Source organism: Penaeus monodon, chromosome 17, assembly GCF_015228065.2.
Source record: "Penaeus monodon isolate SGIC_2016 chromosome 17, NSTDA_Pmon_1, whole genome shotgun sequence".
Taxonomy (NCBI): Eukaryota; Metazoa; Arthropoda; class Malacostraca; order Decapoda; family Penaeidae; genus Penaeus; species Penaeus monodon.
Window position 1 is genome coordinate 10,951,562 of NC_051402.1, and position 18,348 is coordinate 10,969,909.

General features: G+C 37.6%; 2 protein-coding genes across 2 annotated transcripts in view; both read left to right on the plus strand.

Annotated features, from left to right (window-relative positions):
* The first annotated feature begins 851 nt into the window (after window positions 1–851).
* LOC119583252 (dynein intermediate chain 2, ciliary-like) lies at window positions 852–15,384 on the plus strand. The gene is made up of 10 exons (XM_037931725.1): window positions 852–992; window positions 1,463–1,564; window positions 2,369–2,516; window positions 2,972–3,001; window positions 12,190–12,351; window positions 12,915–12,929; window positions 13,082–13,134; window positions 14,456–14,584; window positions 14,912–15,071; window positions 15,290–15,384. Exons 1-10 carry the CDS (start codon window positions 852–854, stop codon window positions 15,382–15,384), a joined length of 1,035 nt encoding a protein of 344 aa, XP_037787653.1.
* Window positions 15,385–15,779: 395 nt separating this feature from the next.
* Window positions 15,780–18,348, plus strand: part of LOC119583254 (dynein intermediate chain 2, ciliary-like) — a 2,630-nt gene continuing 61 nt past the window's right edge. The window contains exons 1-5 of the mRNA XM_037931726.1: window positions 15,780–15,786; window positions 15,873–15,908; window positions 16,364–16,592; window positions 17,606–17,839; window positions 18,249–18,348. The exon at window positions 18,249–18,348 is cut by the window's right edge and continues 61 nt beyond it. Coding sequence (XP_037787654.1) covers window positions 15,780–15,786; window positions 15,873–15,908; window positions 16,364–16,592; window positions 17,606–17,839; window positions 18,249–18,348 — 606 coding nt within the window. The remainder of the gene's footprint in view (window positions 15,787–15,872; window positions 15,909–16,363; window positions 16,593–17,605; window positions 17,840–18,248) is intronic.

Consider the following 18,348-nt stretch of genomic DNA (forward strand, 5'->3'; position numbering starts at 1 on the left):
GTGTGTGTGTGTGTGTGTGTGTGTGTGTGTGTGTGTGTGTGTGTGTGCGTGTGTGTGTGTGTCGCGCGCGCACGAGTGAGTGTGTGCGCAGAGAACTGAAGAGGCTCGCCCGCAGAAGCGACCGATCCGCGACCGCATCGTGGAGATCCGCCTGACCGCCGACAGTGAGTTCCGCAAGAACGCCGTCCGCTTCGACGTCACGAAGCAGACCTTCCTGTCCGAGGAGCAGGATCTGACCATGGACCTGCTGACCCTCGACCCAAGGGACCTCCTGTGGAACGAGCCCCCCGAGGAGGAGGAACCCGAGGAGGAGCTCGATCCCTACACGAAAGCAGCGCTCTTGGGTCAGCAGTGGTTTTCGGTGTGAAACTTCCAACTCTCTATCTCTCTCTCTCTCTCCCTCTCTCTCTCTCTATCTCTCTATCCATCTATATATATATATATCTTGTCAATGTATGCGCTTTATCTCTGTTACAAAAACACTGATCAGAATGTTGCACTAGTTTCTAAAAGACACATGTGGAACAGGGAACAAACTCACACAAATTAATACTTCAACATAATGAACATTTGAACGCATGAAATACATACTACACAAACCACATAGAAAATCATCCTTTCTTAACCACATCCTATGATTTCATTCCCCCCTCGTCCCTCGTCTTTCTCCCATCCTACTCCCTCGTCCCTCTCCCACTCCTACTCCCTCGTCCTTCTCCCATCCTACTCCCTCGTCCCTCTCCCCTCCTCCTCCCTCGTCCCTCTCCCCTCCCACTCCCTCGTCCCTCTCCCCTCTCACTCCCTCCTCCTCCCTCGTCCCTCTCTCCACGCGCCTCTCCCCCTCCCCAGCCATGGCAGCCGAGAACCAGGAGGAGGAAGACGACCCTTACTGCGGCGTCGTCTCGAAGGAGGAGCTGGCCAGAATAGACGCGCAAGCCAACCCTTTCAACTTCAGCGAGCGCGTGTCACAGACGGCGCACTTCGCCCTGAAGGTGAGGGGAAGGAAAGGGAAAATGAAGGTGTGAGATTGAGTGAAAGTGAAGGGGAAGGATGAGGGCGTGAGGTTGAGAGAAGGTAAGGAAAATGAATGGATGATGGGGTGTAGTTGCGTGAAGGTGAGGGGAAGGAGGGGGAAAGAAAGGGAGAATGATTGCGTGAGGTTGAATGCAAGCTATGAGCGGAAGTTAAGGGAGTTCGGGAACGTGAGGCTGAAGGAAGGTGGGGGAAGGAGGTGAAGCGAGGGGAAAATAAGAGCGTGAGGTTAACCGAAGATGAGGGGAAAGAGGAATATGAAATCGTGGCGTGAGGGTGAGGGAAAGTGAGGGGAAGGAGGGGTGAAAGAAGGCGGGTGGAAAATGTTTAATGAGCATGTGAGAATGTAGCAGAAAAGGGGATCATAGATCTATATAATGAAAAGATAAAAGATATTTTTCCTACCGTTTTCTGTCAATTTCCTTTCCAGCAAATAGCGATACAGACCGAACCCGCGAACACGAGAATCTTTTCGGATAATGTCGGCTTCTCAATCATCTACGACGCCTACAATATTGACTTCGAGATGAAAGCGCAGAAGATGAAGGAAGAGGAGATGGAGAAGGAGAGAGATGATAAGAAGGAAAAGACATTCACGCCGGAGAAGATGGTTGGTTAATAGGATTTTTTTTGTGTTTTTTCTCTGTTTTCTACTTTTCTCTCTTCTCCTTCGTCTTTTTTTCATCATTATTGTTATCGTCCTTTCGCACCTTTCCTCACTTTTTCCCCCCCTCCTCTTTTCCTTCTTCTCCAGCTCTTCCTCCATATCTTCTTTTTTTGCGTCTCATCGACTACTGCTAGAAAATGGTGTTTATTTTCTTTTGTATTCTTTATTTCTTTATTTTCAACTCTACTTTTGACATTCTTTTCTTTCACTGTTTCCATTTTTTCTGCTTTCTGTCTCTCTTGTTTTGTTCTTTACACTTTTTTTTCTTATTTTAACGACTATTTTGTTCTCATTTTTCATCTTCTTCGTTTTTGTTTTTCCTCTTTTCCCGTATTCTCTCTTCCTTAATCTGCATATATTTATTAGTTATAGGGTATGTATCTCGTATGAATAATAGCATTCTCTCTTTCTCTCTACCTCTCTATTCATCTAAATATCCGTCTATCTAATTATCCACCTTTCTCTCCCTCACAATCCATTTATCAACCTACCTATCTATCCATCTCTCTATTTTATCTAATTATCCACTTCACTTTCTACCTCTCAATATCTATCTATTTATCAATCTAACTATCCACTTCTCTCCCTCTCTCACAATCTCTATCTGTCTATCTATCCATCTATCTATATCTACATCTACCTCCATACCTTGCACCTCCCGCCACCCAGCAATGCCCCGGAAGCACGCCACCCCCCACGGAAACCCCGAGAAACCCCCGAGATGTGCCTGAAATCCGTGACATTCCGGGGCTGCCGAATACTTCAAGAATCGTGGAGCGGATGATAACGCAAAATCTGTACGATGACATCACTCAAGGTAATGTTTTCTTTTTATTGATTTATTTGTTTATGTGTTGTGTGTGTATGTGTGTGTGTGTGTGTGTGTGTGTGTGTGTGTGTGTGTGTGTGTGTGTGTGTGTGTGTGTGTATGTGTGTGTTTGTGTGTATTTTTTTGAAGGGGGGGTTGGGGGGAAGGGAGAAGGGAGAAGGAAAGAAAGATGGAATTGGGGGCGAGTGGTGGTGATAGTAATTTTATTTATTTTTTTGTTAATTATAAAAATTTTGCTTGCGGATGTCCGTTTACCGGAAGAGAGATAAAGGAGAAGAGATAGAATGGAGGGGAAAAGTGATGGTGATAATGAAGAAAAATAAAAATGTTAGAGTTAGGGGTTTACTGAAATCAAAAAGGAAAATGATAGAAAGAGGATAGGGGTGGCGATGATAATAATTTAAAAGAAGTATAAAGCTAAGTTTTTTTCTGATTTGTTACAGTTCCAGAGACCAGCCGGTTATTGAAACTAAGTAAACACTAGAGAAAGCTCCACCATATTTCGAGTTTCGAGTTCACATTACCAAAATATATCGCCACTTGTGTTTGTGTAAGCTTTCGCGTATATAATTGAATATTTGTCTAAATAGCCCTTTTAACAGAATTCCATCACAATTCATTTAAAATCATTCAATTATCGCGTCTATAACAAGTATTTGGCTCATTATCATTGCATATCCTGTTTTTAATTTCTAATGCCATATTTGGCTTACTGAAATGCGTTTTGGTACATTACCAGGATTGAGGCAGCTTACATATAAACAAATCAATATAACGCGTTTTACATTTTGATATAGGCTCATAGGTAGCTGATGATATCCACTGACGTAGTGTAGTAGCTATAAAATCACAATAATAAATACACATACAAAGAGAAAAGGTGACTCTATAACGTCCCGGTGAGGGTCTCTTAGGTGTGTCTCGTCTTATATTTCTTTCTTTCTTTTTTCTTTTTCTTTCTTTCTTTCTTTTTTTTTGGCGGAAGGGTTGTCAGTTTTCTGTAATTACTGCTACTTTTTTTAAGGGATACTTTTCTGGGTCAGTGAATGTTTTCCATTTTCGTGGAAATTAAGAAATTCAAGTAAACTTCTGAATCCTGATATATACAGAAAGTTGAAAGATAAATAAAAAACGAGTCAACATTTACCTTTGATTTATAGATAGTAAAATAAAAAAGGGAAGATATGTTTTTATTACAAGGATTCGAACCAATGTTTTGAGCAGGATTCGAAACGGCATATTCGCACAAGATGCTATGAATAATTTTTACGTACGTACTGTTTCCAGATTATTTCATATCGGCAGGCAAGTAGGGAATGAAAATAGAATATATTTCCAATATTTTTCTTCTTCCATTCCCCATCCACAGGGAAGTAGGTAATGAAAATAGAATACATTTCCAATATTTTTCTTCTTCTTTCATTCCCCATCCACAGAATCCAAAATATTTATTTCTGTAATCTGGTAGCTCTGACTGAGTTTCAACTAAACCAATCCACGTCTGTGGCAACTGTTGGAATCACGTTTCTCTCCGATGTTAAAATAGTGCTCTGAACCACTTGCCGAGTAATGTACGACCCAATTGCCAATTTAGAAGAGACTCCCTTCGCAGGTGTTTCATTTTCCGAAAGTTCCCCTACTTTATGTGGCGCTGTTGCTGTCTAGTCTTCCTTCGTGCCTCCAGTTGCCTCAACAAAATGACGGAAGGAAGGGGAAAAGGTGTTTATGATAGTAACAAAATGTATTATGATAACGATACTAGTAAAATGTATAATGTATAATACTAATGATACAAAAATGCTGAAAATTCCTCTGTTTTATGTAGCGCTGTTGCGCTTTAGTCTTCTTTTCCACATCCTTTCTGTCTGCAAAAATTGCTTCAGCAGATGCGTGCTTCTTACAGGTTTGTTCATAAGAGCAGTAAGGTGAAAGGATGGGGAAGGGAAAAGGGTTGATAAAAAAATAATAATAAATAGTAAAAGTATACAGATAATGATACTAATCAAATAATGTAAAATGATAATACAGAAATGCCGAAAGTTCCCCTGTTTTGTGTTGTGGTATTTGTTTTAGTATTATTTTTCTCCTATTTTATGTGGCGCTGCTGCGTTCTGGTCTTCATTTTGCACCCTTTCTGTCTTGTTTCAGCGGAAGCTTGCACATTTTGAGCACGACAGAAGAAGGGAAAATTATTAGAAAGGGGGAAAAGGTTGATAATAATGATAATAACATGCATAATAATAATGGTACTAATAGAATGAATAATGCATGATGATCATAACGCAAAACTGAAAATATATTAAGGTGAGACTTTCCAGTGATTCTTTCCAGTTTCGTAGAAATTATGAAATCAGAGCTAAATTCTGGGTTTTGATATATGAAGTACAAAGAAAAATACAAGATAAGTCAACATTTGCTTTAGATTTATGAAGATAAAATATAAAAGGCGAACCATGTTTAAATCACTAAGGATTCAAACCAGTGTAGTGAGAAGGATTCCAAACAGCTATACGCACAATATTTGATGAATATTTCTTATGTACTGTATCGGTTATTTCATATCGGTAGACAGGTAGGGAGCGAAATTAGAATACCTTTCCAATACTTACCCTCTTGCTGTTGCTCTATCCCCCCTCACAGTACAAGATTTCCGTTATCTGACTCTCTATTGAGCCTTAGGTTAGCTTTTTCACTTGCACCAAACTAATAAGGCTGTAATAGTTGCTAGGAAAACCGTTGAAGGAATCTGCATAGACGAATTTGCATTCCTCTTCAGTGTCAAAGCAATGTTCTGAATTATTTGCAGACTTATTTACAGTGCAACTGTCAAGTTTGAAAAGATATTCCCTTCACAAGTGCTTCGTTTTCCGAAAGTTGCCCTGTTTTGTGTGTCACTTTTGCGCTCTAGTCTATTTTTTCTACACCCTCCTGCCTGCAGTTGCTGCAGCGGATTTGAATGAAGAGGGGAAATAGAGACGGGGAAGGACTACAGTAACAATAAAATGCATAACGAGAATGATGCTAATAAAATGAATAATATTTGATAATGATGCCGAAGCTTATTGTCCACTATTCTTATTTCCACATCTTTTCTGCCTCCAGTTGCTTCAACAAAGATGCTCTGCTTGTTTGTAAATTCGATCGTGACAGAAATAATGGAAAGTGCCTGTAATACTTATAGAATGGATAATGATAATACTAATAAACTGTTTTATCTGCAATGTTATATGCAATTTCTTGCAATTCTTTGATCTTTTGCTGTTTTTAGGGCAATTCAGTTATAAAACGTAATTCTAACTTGTGATGTGACATTGGGTGCAAGGCATTCAAAACTCAATTACCATAATAATCATATTTTTTGTACATGTAAACAACCCGATGGTTACAGGACGCTCTGTGTGAGACGGCTGGTTTTGTTCAATCGGTACATTTTTTTGACTCGATGGATTTTCGTATGCCCGACAGCGCTGCAGATTTAGCCTAAAATGTATGATATATAGTATTAACGATACTGATATAATGTATGATATATAACAAAAATGGTACTAATAAAATGTATAACGTACTATAAGGATACAAAAAATGCCGAAAGTTCCCTTGTTTTATGTAGCGCTGTTGCGGTTTAGTTTAATTTTCCAGTAGATGCGTGTTTGTCTACAAATTTGTTCACAATAGAAGGAAGGGGAAAGAAGAGAAATGGAGAAGGGTTGATAATGATAATAATAATAATAATAAAAAAAAAAAAAAATGATACTAATAAAATGTATAATGCAAAATGCTGAAAGTTCACCGGCTTTATATTGCGGGTTTGTGTTTTAGTTTTCTTTAATTATATCCTTTCTGCCTGTAATTACTTCTATCTATGCAAAAGGAAGGTGGAAGAAATAGAAAGGGAGAAAGGTTGATATTAATGATACTAAAATTTATAACAATAATACTAATAAAATGTAAACTGTATGATTATAATACTTATAAAATGAGTAATGTAAAATAATAATGCTACTAATGAAATGTATGATGATAACGTAATGATACGAAGAAAATGCATCATGATACTAATCAGATGTATAATATAAGAACACAAATATGTCGAAAGTTCCCGTTTTACGTTTAGCGCTGTTATGTTTGTCTTCTTCGTGTCACCACTTTCTTCAACGGACGTTTGCTTGTCTGCAAATGTGATCACGGCAGAAGGAAGGGAAAATAAACAGATAGGGGAAAAGGTTGATGATAATGATAATAACATGTAATGCGTGATGATAAAACAAAACGCCTAAGGTTCCCCTGTTTTATGTTGCGCTCTAGTCTTCTTAATATCCTTTATACCTGCAATTGCTTCACTTGAATTTGTCTGTAAGTTCGATCACGATAGCAGCAAAGGCTATGTGTTAGCAGCGTACATGTACACAAATCAATATAAACGCTCTACGTTTTAGTACACGCTCACAGGATGACATCCGCGGACGTAGGGTAGCCGTTACAAAATTACCATGATAAAATACATAAATATGAAAGGTGACAGCATAACGTCCTGGCGAGTCTTTGTCTTCAGCGTGTCTCGTCTCATTTTTTTGTCTGATAAAAGGACTGTCAATTTTCTGTAATAACCACCATTTTCTTTGGTATTGATTTAGGGGATACTTTTCTAGGGGATACTTTCCTGTAAATCTTTTCCATTTTTGTGAAAATTAAGAAATCCAAGCAAACTTCTGAATTTTGCAATACAAAGAAATAGAGAGATAATCAAATGATGAGGCAACATATGGTTAATTTTTATAAAGATAGAAAAAGAAAAAGGCGAGTTTTTTTTTATCACTAAGGATTCGAACCAGTGTTGTGATCAGGATTCGAAACGGCCTATTCGCACAAGATCTAATGGATATTTCTTACATACGTCCTCACATAAAATACCTTTGCAATATTTTCCATCCCACTATTATTCTACCCCCCCCCCCTATCCACAGTCTAAAATATAGATATAGACTAATTTGCAATTAAACTGTCAAATTATAATAGATTCCCTTCACAGTGTTTCGTTTTCCGAAAGATCCCCTGTTTTATGTGGCGCTGTTGCTTTTGGACATCCTGTATGCCTACGATTGCTGCAGCGGATTTGCCTGAGGGGAAAAAGAAAAGAAAAGGAAGAATGGTTGATAATGATAATGATAAAATGATCTAAATGCGAATGATACCAATGAAAGAGATAAATAATAATGATACAATTGGCTCTAAATCTTTTCTGCCTCCAGTTGCTTCAGAAGAGATATATTTTGCTTGTCTGTAAATTCGATCACGACAGAAGGAAGGGGACAGTGTTTATGATAATGATAAAATGTATAACAATAATGATGCTAATAAAATGTATAATGTATAATATCACGATGCTGCTACAATGTATAATGTATGATAATAATAATAATAAAACGTATGATGTGTAATTAAAAAAAAAATACCGGAAGTTCCCCTGTTTTATGTAGTAGTGCTGTTGCCCTCTAGTCTTCTTAACACATACATCCTTGCTGCTTACAAAATTGCTTCAGTGGATATTTGAGAGAGAAAGCGGATGAGACGGGGATGATAAATGATAAAGATAATGTAAAAAATAAAGATAAATAGAAGATGAAACATTTACTGTATATTCATGAAAATAGTGAACTAGTACAGGCGAGACATGTTTTCATCATTAAGGATTCGAACCAATGTTGCAGGATGATGGCTATTTCTTTCAAATGTATTGTTTCCATGTTATATCGTATCTGTAGGCAAGTAAGGAATTAAAATAGAATACCGTTTCAATATTTTCGATCTTGCTATTGTTCTGTCCCTCCAGGATAGGTTCCTGTTTTCACCTGCACCGATTTAAGGTTGCGGTAGTTATTAGGAACCGTTAAGGTTATTTCTGTCTATACAGACATGGATTCCTTTTTGATGTTAAAATAGTGCTCTAAGTTATTTGCAAAGGAATTTACAATCCAACCGCCAAATCAGAACAAATTCCCTTCGCAGTTTCGTTTTTCGAAAGTTGCTCTATCTTATGTGGCGCTGTTGCACTAGTCTTCTTTTCTGCATACTTTCTGCCTGCAATTTGCTTAAGAGGACGGCTATGTTAGAAGGGAGAAAATAGAAGGAAAGGATTGATAGTGACGATAATGTATAATGAGAATAATAATAAAACGTATAATGCATATCATTAATGACACTGACGGAATGTCTATATAAAAAAATGGTACTAAAAATATATAATGTATGATAATGATACAAAAATGCCGAATTATGTAACGCTTTTGCGTTTGAGTCTTCTTTGCTGCAGCGGATGCGTGCTGTCCACAAATTTATTCAAAACGGAAGATAAAGAAAAGACCGAGAAAGGGAGAAGGGTTGATAATAATAATGAATCTTTGTAATTATAATACTAATGCCGAAAATGCCGAAACTTCCCCGGTTTTATGATGCGGTGTTGTACCTCTTTTCTGCCTGTAATTGTTTCAGCGGATGCGTGCTTGTCTGCAGATTCGATCGTGACACAAGGAATGTGGGAAAATAGAAAGGGTTAAGAACTGATATTATATAAAACAGAATTGATAAAAATAATGATACTAATCAAATGCATAATGTATAATATTGATACTGACAAAATGCATAACGAATAATAATGACACTAATAAAATGGTTAATGTATAATGTTTAATAAAGATACTTATAAACTGTATAATGTAAAAACCAAAATGTCGAAAGTTCCCCTATTTTATGTGGTGCTGTTTTTTCCGTTTTCTGTTTCTTGCTTCAACAGACGTTTTTACTTACTTGCCTGCAGTTTTGATCACGCCAGAAAGAAAGAAAAAGAATCAGAAAGGGGAAAAGGCTGATATGAAAATAATAACATATAATAACAGTGGTACTACTAAAATGTATTATGTATAATAAGACAAAATACCGAAGGTTTCCTTGATTTTTTACTTGAGTGTGTGTGTGTGTGTGTGTGTGTTTGTGTGAAAGTACGCGTACAGATATCAGTATTTATTTAATGACAATTTTAGCACGTGCATGGGTAATTACCATTACATAATGCCTTATTTGACAGGAATTTCATTTACTAAAAAACAAAAAAACAAAAAACAAACAAACATGAGTTTTGGTATTTCAATAAGACTGTGGTACTTATAGTACATGTACACATTTCGGTATAATGGGTTTTACGGTTTAGTACACGCTCACAGGATGACATCCGCTGACGTAGGGAAGCCGTTACAAAATTACAATAATAAAATACACATACAAATACAAAAGGGGACAGCATGACGTCCTGGCTAGTTCCTGTCGTCGGTGTTTCTCGTCTCATTTCTTTTTCTTTCTGGCTGTCGATTTTCTGTAATTAGTGCCATTTTCTTCTGATCAAGAGTACAACAGAAACAATATTTATTTAGGGAATACTTTTCTAGGCCTGTGAATCTCTTCCATTTTTATGGAAATTAAGAAATCCGAGCCAAATTCTGAATCTTGAAATATAAAGAAAGTACTTCAATTTATATTGAAGTAAGTCAATATTTGTTTTAGATTTATAAAGACAGTGAAATAAAAAAGGTGAGATAAGTTTTATCACTAAGAATTCGAACCAGTGTTGTGAGAGGATTCGAAACGGTATATTCGCACAAGATCTGATGGATATTTCTTACATTGTTTCCAGATTATTTCCTATCGGTAGGCAAGAAGGGAATGGAAATAGAACACTTTTTTGCAATATTTTCCCTGCTATTGGTCTACCCCCCCCCATCCACAGAATCCAGACTAATTTACAAGCCAACTACCAAATTAGAACATATTCCCCTCGTAGTTTCGTTTTCCGGAAGTTGCCCTAATTTATGTGGCGCTGTTGCGCACTAGCCTTCTTTTCTACATCCTTTCTGCCTGCAATTATTAATTCAACGTTTTTTTTTTTTTTCATGAAGAGGGAAAATACAGAGGGGAAATAATGGTAAGAAGTATAATGAGAATGATACTAATGAAATGCAGAATATATAATAATAATAATAACAAAAATAGAATAAATAATACTAGAATGCCAAAGTTTTCCGAAAGTTTCCCTGTTTTATGTGGCTCTGTTGTGCTCTAGACTTCTTTACTGCCTCCTTGCTTCAACAGAGTTGCTTCGCTTGTGTCGTTAAAGACAGGACAGTGTTTACAACAATAAAAAAAATGTATTATAATAATGATAATAATAAAATACTGATAATGATAAATTATTATGCCAATGATACTGATAGAATCTGTGATATATAGTAACAATAATGATACCCATAAAATATATGATGTAAAATAATGGTACAAAAATGCCGAAGGTTCCCCCTGTTTTATGTAGCGCTGTTGCGCTCTAATCTTTTTTTTTCCATATCCTCCTACCTGCATGCAAATTGCTTGTCTATACATTTATTCACAACAGAAGGAAGGGGACAGGATGAGAAAGGGAGAAGGGTTGATAAAAATAATAATAAAAATTATATTTTTTTTTACATCCTTTCTGCCTGTAACTGTTTTAACGAATGCTTGCTTGCAAATTCGATCCCGACAGAAGGAAGGTGGGAAAATAGAAAGGGGGAAGACTTGATATTAACGATAATAAAAATCAGGATAATAATGATACTAATAAGATATATAATGTTTAATGGTGATACTAATAAAAAGCATTATGGATAAAAATAATGATACTAAGGAAATGCATAAATGTATCATTGGCTGATCATGATATAAAATGTACGGCAACACAAAAAGTTTTATGTCTCCAGCTGCTTCAATGGGTGTTTTGCTTGTCTGTAAATTCGATCACGACAAAAGGAAGGGGGGATTAGTTGATAATAATAATTTTAAAAAGTATAATGACGATGATACTGATAAATGTATAATGTATAGAGTTTACCCTGTTTTTTTTTGTGGGGCTGTTCTGTCTTTTATTTTTCGAAATCCTTTTTGCCTCGCAATTGCTACAATCCCAACAGAAGGAAAGGAAAACATTTGAAAGGGGGAAGGATTGATAATGACTATGGTACAAAAATAAAATGTTAGAAAAGATTTTAGAAGGTAACGAGAAGATTATCAATATAAAATTTCGAGAAAAAAATAATAAAAAATAAATGCTACCAAAATGAAAGACTATGTAGAGACAAATCATATTTCTGCATTCCTTCTGTCTGTTTGTGTAACTGTCTAATTTGTTTCCTCGTCCCTCTTTCCTTGTATTTTCCCCGTTTTCTCTCTGTCCATCCACGCTTTCTTCTTACCTACCTTCCCCTTCTCCTCCTCCCTGTCTGTTACCCCCACCCCCCTCTTTCTCTTTGTCTGCTTCCATTCACTTCTTTTCCTCCGTCTATCCACGTTTTCCCTTCTTTCTCTCCACCTCTCCCTCCTCTTTGTCCCTTTCCTCTCCTCTCTTTTTCCCCCTCTCTGTTCCCCACCCCTACGCACTTCTTAACGCGTGCCTTCACTTCCATTTTTTTCTTCTGTTTATCCGTCTATCTCCTTTTTTCTTGCAGTACCTCTTTCTTCTTGGATATCTTTTTTCTCTCTTTCTACCTTCCCCCTCCCCTCTTTCTCTCTGTCTATTCCCTCCACCTCTTTATTGTCCTCTAACTTTCTATCTCTATTTTTTCTCTATCTCTTTCCCTTCCAGATTTCAAGTACTGGGAGGATGGAGGCGACGAGTACCACCCACTAGAAGGCTCCTTGTTGCCTCTCTGGAAGTTCAGTCACGATAATTCCCGTAATCTTGTGGTTTCGGATATAACGTGGAGTCCAGTTTATCCTGATCTCTTCGCCGCTGCTTATACTGTGGGTTAGTTGGCGTGTGAGAAAGGTCTGCGGGTGTATGTGGATGTGTGGGTGCGTTTCTGGAGGTGTGTGGGTGTGTGTGGATTGTGGTTGGTACATGTGTGGATATGTGTGTGTGCGTGTGCGGATATGTAGGAATGATTTATGTGAAGGTGGTGATAATTAAGTATTAAAGGTGTGAGCATATACACGAACTATTCTTGTAGATATGTGGATATATCAATGATATAGAGCGTATAACAGTAATAACCACTATAAGAGCGGAATATGTATAATGCTAATGAAGTAGATGCAAGGTGGTTAGAAGGAGCTAAATCAGTGATTAAAAAGAAGAAGAAGAAATACTCCAGATGGAGTTTTACAAGAAGTAAAGGCTGAGCGAAATTAACGAATAAAGGAGAACAAAATGCTAATTTTGACATTCATAATCATGGTGCTAAGATCGCCAGTCAGGAACGTAAGAAATATAAACACGAGAAAAACGCAAAGGCAAGAAATGCATAAACAGGATAGAAAACAATAATCTTGATAAAAGATGTGATTTCAAATTATGACTAATTCTTTCAGGAAGTCATAATACAAGTAAAGTTGACATAGCAAAGAATATTTTTTGACAACTAAAATAATAAAATGACCCAGGGCTGTTCTTACGCACGTCACATATGACAGCATAAATAGGTCATTTTGAGAAGTTCACACTTTATCTGCTTTTTGTTCTCTGACCCTTTGATCAGGTCACGAAAACCTCGCTCCCTCTCTCAGCATAGGTCATATAAGGTTTACTAAGGTTCGTGTTGTGGATATGTGTTTCTTTATTTGATATTATATTTACAACTCAGCTTGTTATATGAGCTTCGTTTTTGGCTTTGCTCATTGGATATCTTACATTCTGTTTTAAGTGCATGGATATTTATTGCTTTTGTGTTATTTTCATCTCCTTTGTCTTCTTTTCTCTTAATGCTCTTGCTTTTACTTTGTCTCCCTCAGTCGCTTTGTTTTCTTTTTCATTTTCTCCGTCTTGGTATTCCACAATTTCTTAATTTTCCTCTTTCTCTTGTTCTTTCACTCCTCCTCCCTTTCTTCTTCTTCTCCCTCTCCTTCCTCTTCTTCTGCTCTTCTTCCTCCTTCTGCTCTCCCTCTCCCCTCCTGTTCCCCTCCTACTCCCTTCTCTCCTGCTCCCCCTCCCCCTCCTGATCCCCCTTCCCTTCCTCCTAGCCCCCCTCCCCCACCTCCTCTTTCTATTCTCCCTCCTCCCCCCCCCCCTGCTCCCTCCCCTCCCCTCCTTCCTCCGCCTCCTCCTTCACACCTCCCCTCACCTTCTCTCATCCACCCTTCTTACTCCCCCTTTCCCCTCTCTCCCTCCTCCCCCTTCAGGAGACATATGCGGGACCGACGGCGCAGGGATGCTGTGTCTTTTCACCCTTAAGAACCCCGCGTGCCCAGAAAGAACTCTGCGCTCGCCCTGCAGTGTGATGTGTGTCGGCTTTCATCCTACGGTACGAATAGGAGTTATAGAAGTCTAGTGTTTTTTTCTGTTATGTTAATGAAAACAAGTATGAATGAGAAAGGAGTATTTTTACATTGCAAGAGATGAATTTGATGCACTTCGAATATATCTTCTTTATATTTCTGATGAAGATATGATCGAAACTTGACAAAAATATTACTTGTGCTGTGAAGATATTCTTTCTCTTTCATACTTTTTCTGCATTTGTCACAATGAACACTGTTTATGCTATTCCCTTTTACGCTGGTCTTTCATGCTGATTGAAGATATACATTATGTGTGACGTTTTAGTGTGATTTTCTTTATTTTAGTTTTCTTTACTAGTTGCGTGCTATTAATTATAGTTTTTTTTTATTATTTGATTTCTCCTTCGTACTTATTACAGTGGAGCTATTTACGCAGTTTTTCTCCTTTTATTATTCCGGAAGATTATCAACTTAATTTGATCTGCTAAGTTTTCTGTAAGATACGGATATGTGATACTCAATATTAATCAAAATATAAAAAAAATACGCGATTCCATATGTCAAGTACATTACCTTGAAAACTGACGGGAGACAAAAGGATAGAATGAAACAGGAAAACAAACTACATTTCCCAGCGCGGCAGTATGCTAGCAGCAGGTTGGAGCGACGGGACCGTGGTTGTGTACAACGTTGAATCCGTAGATGCAATAAGAGCAGTTGCTTCCACGGCCATGAACGGCAAGCACATTCTTCCCGTGTGTAAGGTGAGTGCTCTTGGTATTTTGCTCTGTTTACTTGTGACAAGTAACTGTTTATTCTAATTTGCATTTAACCATTTGGTTGTTGCGTAAACTACTGCTTCTAATTTTGGTATTACAGCTCACTTGTCAACTGCTGTTTCTCCTTAAGCCTGATTCAAGAATAAGAGAGAGAGAAACACACAGTGATAGGAGAAATGAAAAGTGCAATTATAATATGATGTTAGATGTACAACGACCTTTTCTCTATTTTGCTCTACACATATACCAGTGAACCCACTTCTTGTACTTAGTTCCGCAGATTCTTCACCATATATGCATTTTCCAATCCAGGTGAAGTGGGTACATACTGATCCTGGGGAAGATCTCTCCCTCTTCTCTGTGGCAAAAGATGGTCGCCTCACACAGTGGTACTTCGGCGATTCTCGGTTAAAATCCAAAGACATTTTTAGTTTCACTCAGGACTCCAAAAGTGATAAAAATTCTCTGGAAGGTGTGTAGTTGTATGAGAGAATATTTGTTGATACTTAAAAAAATCACTCCATTCTGCTGCATCTTGCTAGGGGACCTGAAACACCATATGACATATAGTGTACGGTTATTTGATTGTATTTTTCAATGTAAAGTTTATGCTTGTTTTTTTTTTTTTCCACGCTGCTTGTATCATAGACCTGTTAACTGCTAAAAAATATGCTTAATTTTTGCGTTCAGATCAACGTATTACTTCATGGGATCGTTTTCTTATGTCAGATGTAGATTTTCAAATTGTCATGGTGGTTTATGATACAGCTCTTAGCCCTCTTTGAAAAAATCTGATCAACCAAATTCTCCTTACGCGGGATTCTGATAAGTAGTAGGATCATAGCAGACAATATTCCATAGGTATTCTATGATCATGCATGGGAATTCCAACAGGTTATGGGAACCACAGATTTAACATACATAATATGACCCCAATTTTTTACGCGATATGTGCATATTCTGAAACCGTTTGCAGTATTTATAGTAATTAATATTAAGAGTTCAGGGTCTGGGGATCACCCTCTCTCCTGAGCATTGATTCAGTGAGGACTCTGTAGTTTGCTGGTAGATAAGATGAAATAGTCGAGGAAGAAAAGACGAGAATAAAACAGGGTAAGTATAGAATATAGGCTAAGTAGTGTAGAAGTAGTGTAGATTTCGATGTAGAACTTAGATCAACATGAGGGGTAAGTCGAAGGATATAAAAACACAGTTTTATTTAGTTTTAATACAGTAGGCCAAGTCACCTATTTCGGTGATTTGCTTCCTGCAGATTACACATTTCAGCTCAATCTCAGTGTTGGAAAGAGTACGTTACACGAGAAAGATAAAAGGACAGTGTTCCCATTTTTTTATAATGAGTCTGTACGCAAATATACAAACATGTCCTGTCAGAATATGTATGCAAGTAAATATCTTGTAACTGTAGATGTTCCGTTCGTTTAGTATATAGTTAAATATGGGTTTCAGAGAACGCAGACTTATTCAACATACATATCCTGCGTACAGTTATCATCAAAGTAGGGATGGCATGTGATATGGTTACGATGATGCAGCTGTATGACACGCTGCATTAATCGTTAAGAATGTTGAGTATATGATAAAACAAACCTAACAATAAAACCTCACGTAACTATGAAAGATATAACAATAACAGTACCCAATAGTTACACGTAAAACGATTAGTATCAAAATCCCTCCATCATAATCACCAAGCATTACGATACTTTTCACCAACATCACCTCCCATACCATAACACACAGGCACAGGCACCTGTATAGACTTCAGACCGGACAATGAGAGCGAACTCCTCGTGGGAATCGACACAGGCCTCGTTATCCAGTGCTCCGTGTCCTGTTCCTCACACACGTTTATCCGTTACCCCGCCCACTCTGCGCCCGTGAGAGATGTGGGCTGGAACAAGTATTACTACAAGATCTTCATCTCTTGTTCCGTAGATTGGTCGGTCAAAGTCTGGCTCCAGGATAATACGTGAGTGCTCAGTTCTGTTCTGTACTGCAAGTGCTGTTAATAGTATTACCAATGATTATCATTTGGCATTGATACTGTTATCACTGTTGTCTTTGTTATCATCATCATCATCATCATCATCATCAATATCATCATCATTATCATTATCATCATCACCATCATCATCATTATTGTTATTGTTATCATCATTACTATTATTGTTGTTGTTATTATCATTATCATTATTGTTATTATTATCATCATTATTATTGTTGTTTTTGTTGTTATTACTGTTATAGCCATCACTATCGTTGCTACTGTTATCATTATTATTTTTATTATTATGATGATGATGATGATTATCTTCTTCTTCTAATTGTGATCACCATTATCGTCATGATTATTATTATTGTTATTGTTATTTTTATTATTAATGTTATCATTCATATTATTTCTTTTGTTATTGTTGCGGCCGCTATTACAGTTATTGTCATTATTATCCTATTTATCATCACCTATTTATTTATCATTAGTTGTAGTAGTAGTACTATTATTGCTACTCGTGCTACTACATCTACTGATACTACTACCATCTTTTATATTATTATTGTTATAGACTATTACAGATATCGTCTTTGGCCATAATCAGGTTGTCCTTATGATCAGGTTGTTCTTATATTCTTGAGAATAACTGTAAAAAGATCTATTATTCTTTGGATACACATTTTTGTATCATATATAAGAAAGAATACTGACATGATAAACGTTACATAAGGTATACGTCTTGCTGTTGAAGCATCTGAATGCAATTAAAGAGTAGTTAGAGACAAATCGATAAACGTATTGATAAACTTATATCTACTAGGAGCTGCAGCAGCCCTCCTTTTGCCATTAGAGTATATAAACCAAACACAAAGATAAATAGGCAGACAGAGAGAAAGATATATAGATGGATTCGCATCTGCAACAACACGTGGTAATCCCCCATTCCCCTTGTGGGTCCTATCATCCCCCAACTTCCCTCTCGCTTCCAGGACGCCCCTTATCACCTTGGACATGGGGGGCTCCGTGGCCGCAGCCAGCTGGTCGGCCTTCAGCAGCAGCGTCTTCGTAGCTGTGACAGACGAAGGTCGGATATACGTGTACGACCTCCACGTCCGGCAGTCACGACCACTGTGCGTTCAGAGTGTGATGCAGAAGCGGCGTGTGGTAATGACGAGCCTCTCCTTCAACACGTATCACCCGATCATCCTCATCGGCGGCGAAAAGTGAGTTCGAATTTCGTGGGGTTTGATTCTGTATTATTTAAAAGAAGCTCCGTAAAGGTTACTAAACTGTACCTACAAGTACTACCCTTTAGGAAGAAGGCTTCGACATTTGGTATTTTGTTATTGCTTTTGGTATAGAATGATATACTTCGAGGTGTGGTTTGTGCTTAGTCGTCGATGAGGGGAACTTCCTGAAACATCTCGGGAAAGAATTGCATGTTATTTTACATTCATAGTTATATATATAACAAGGGACAAAATAGTCCAGATGAAGCAAGCCAGTGAATAATATATATAATCTAACTACACTGTCTTTTAATCCAAGCGTTCCAATTACCGTTTTTAAACCTGTGTCGAAAATAGCAATCAAAAATCAGACTTGTAAGCACCCTGTCTCACTCTACCCCAGAGGCCACCTGATATCACTCAAGCTCTCGCCAAATCTACGTCAGGTAAACAAGGACCCGCGAGACATGGAGGAAATGACGCACAAAGAAGTGGAAGTGTGC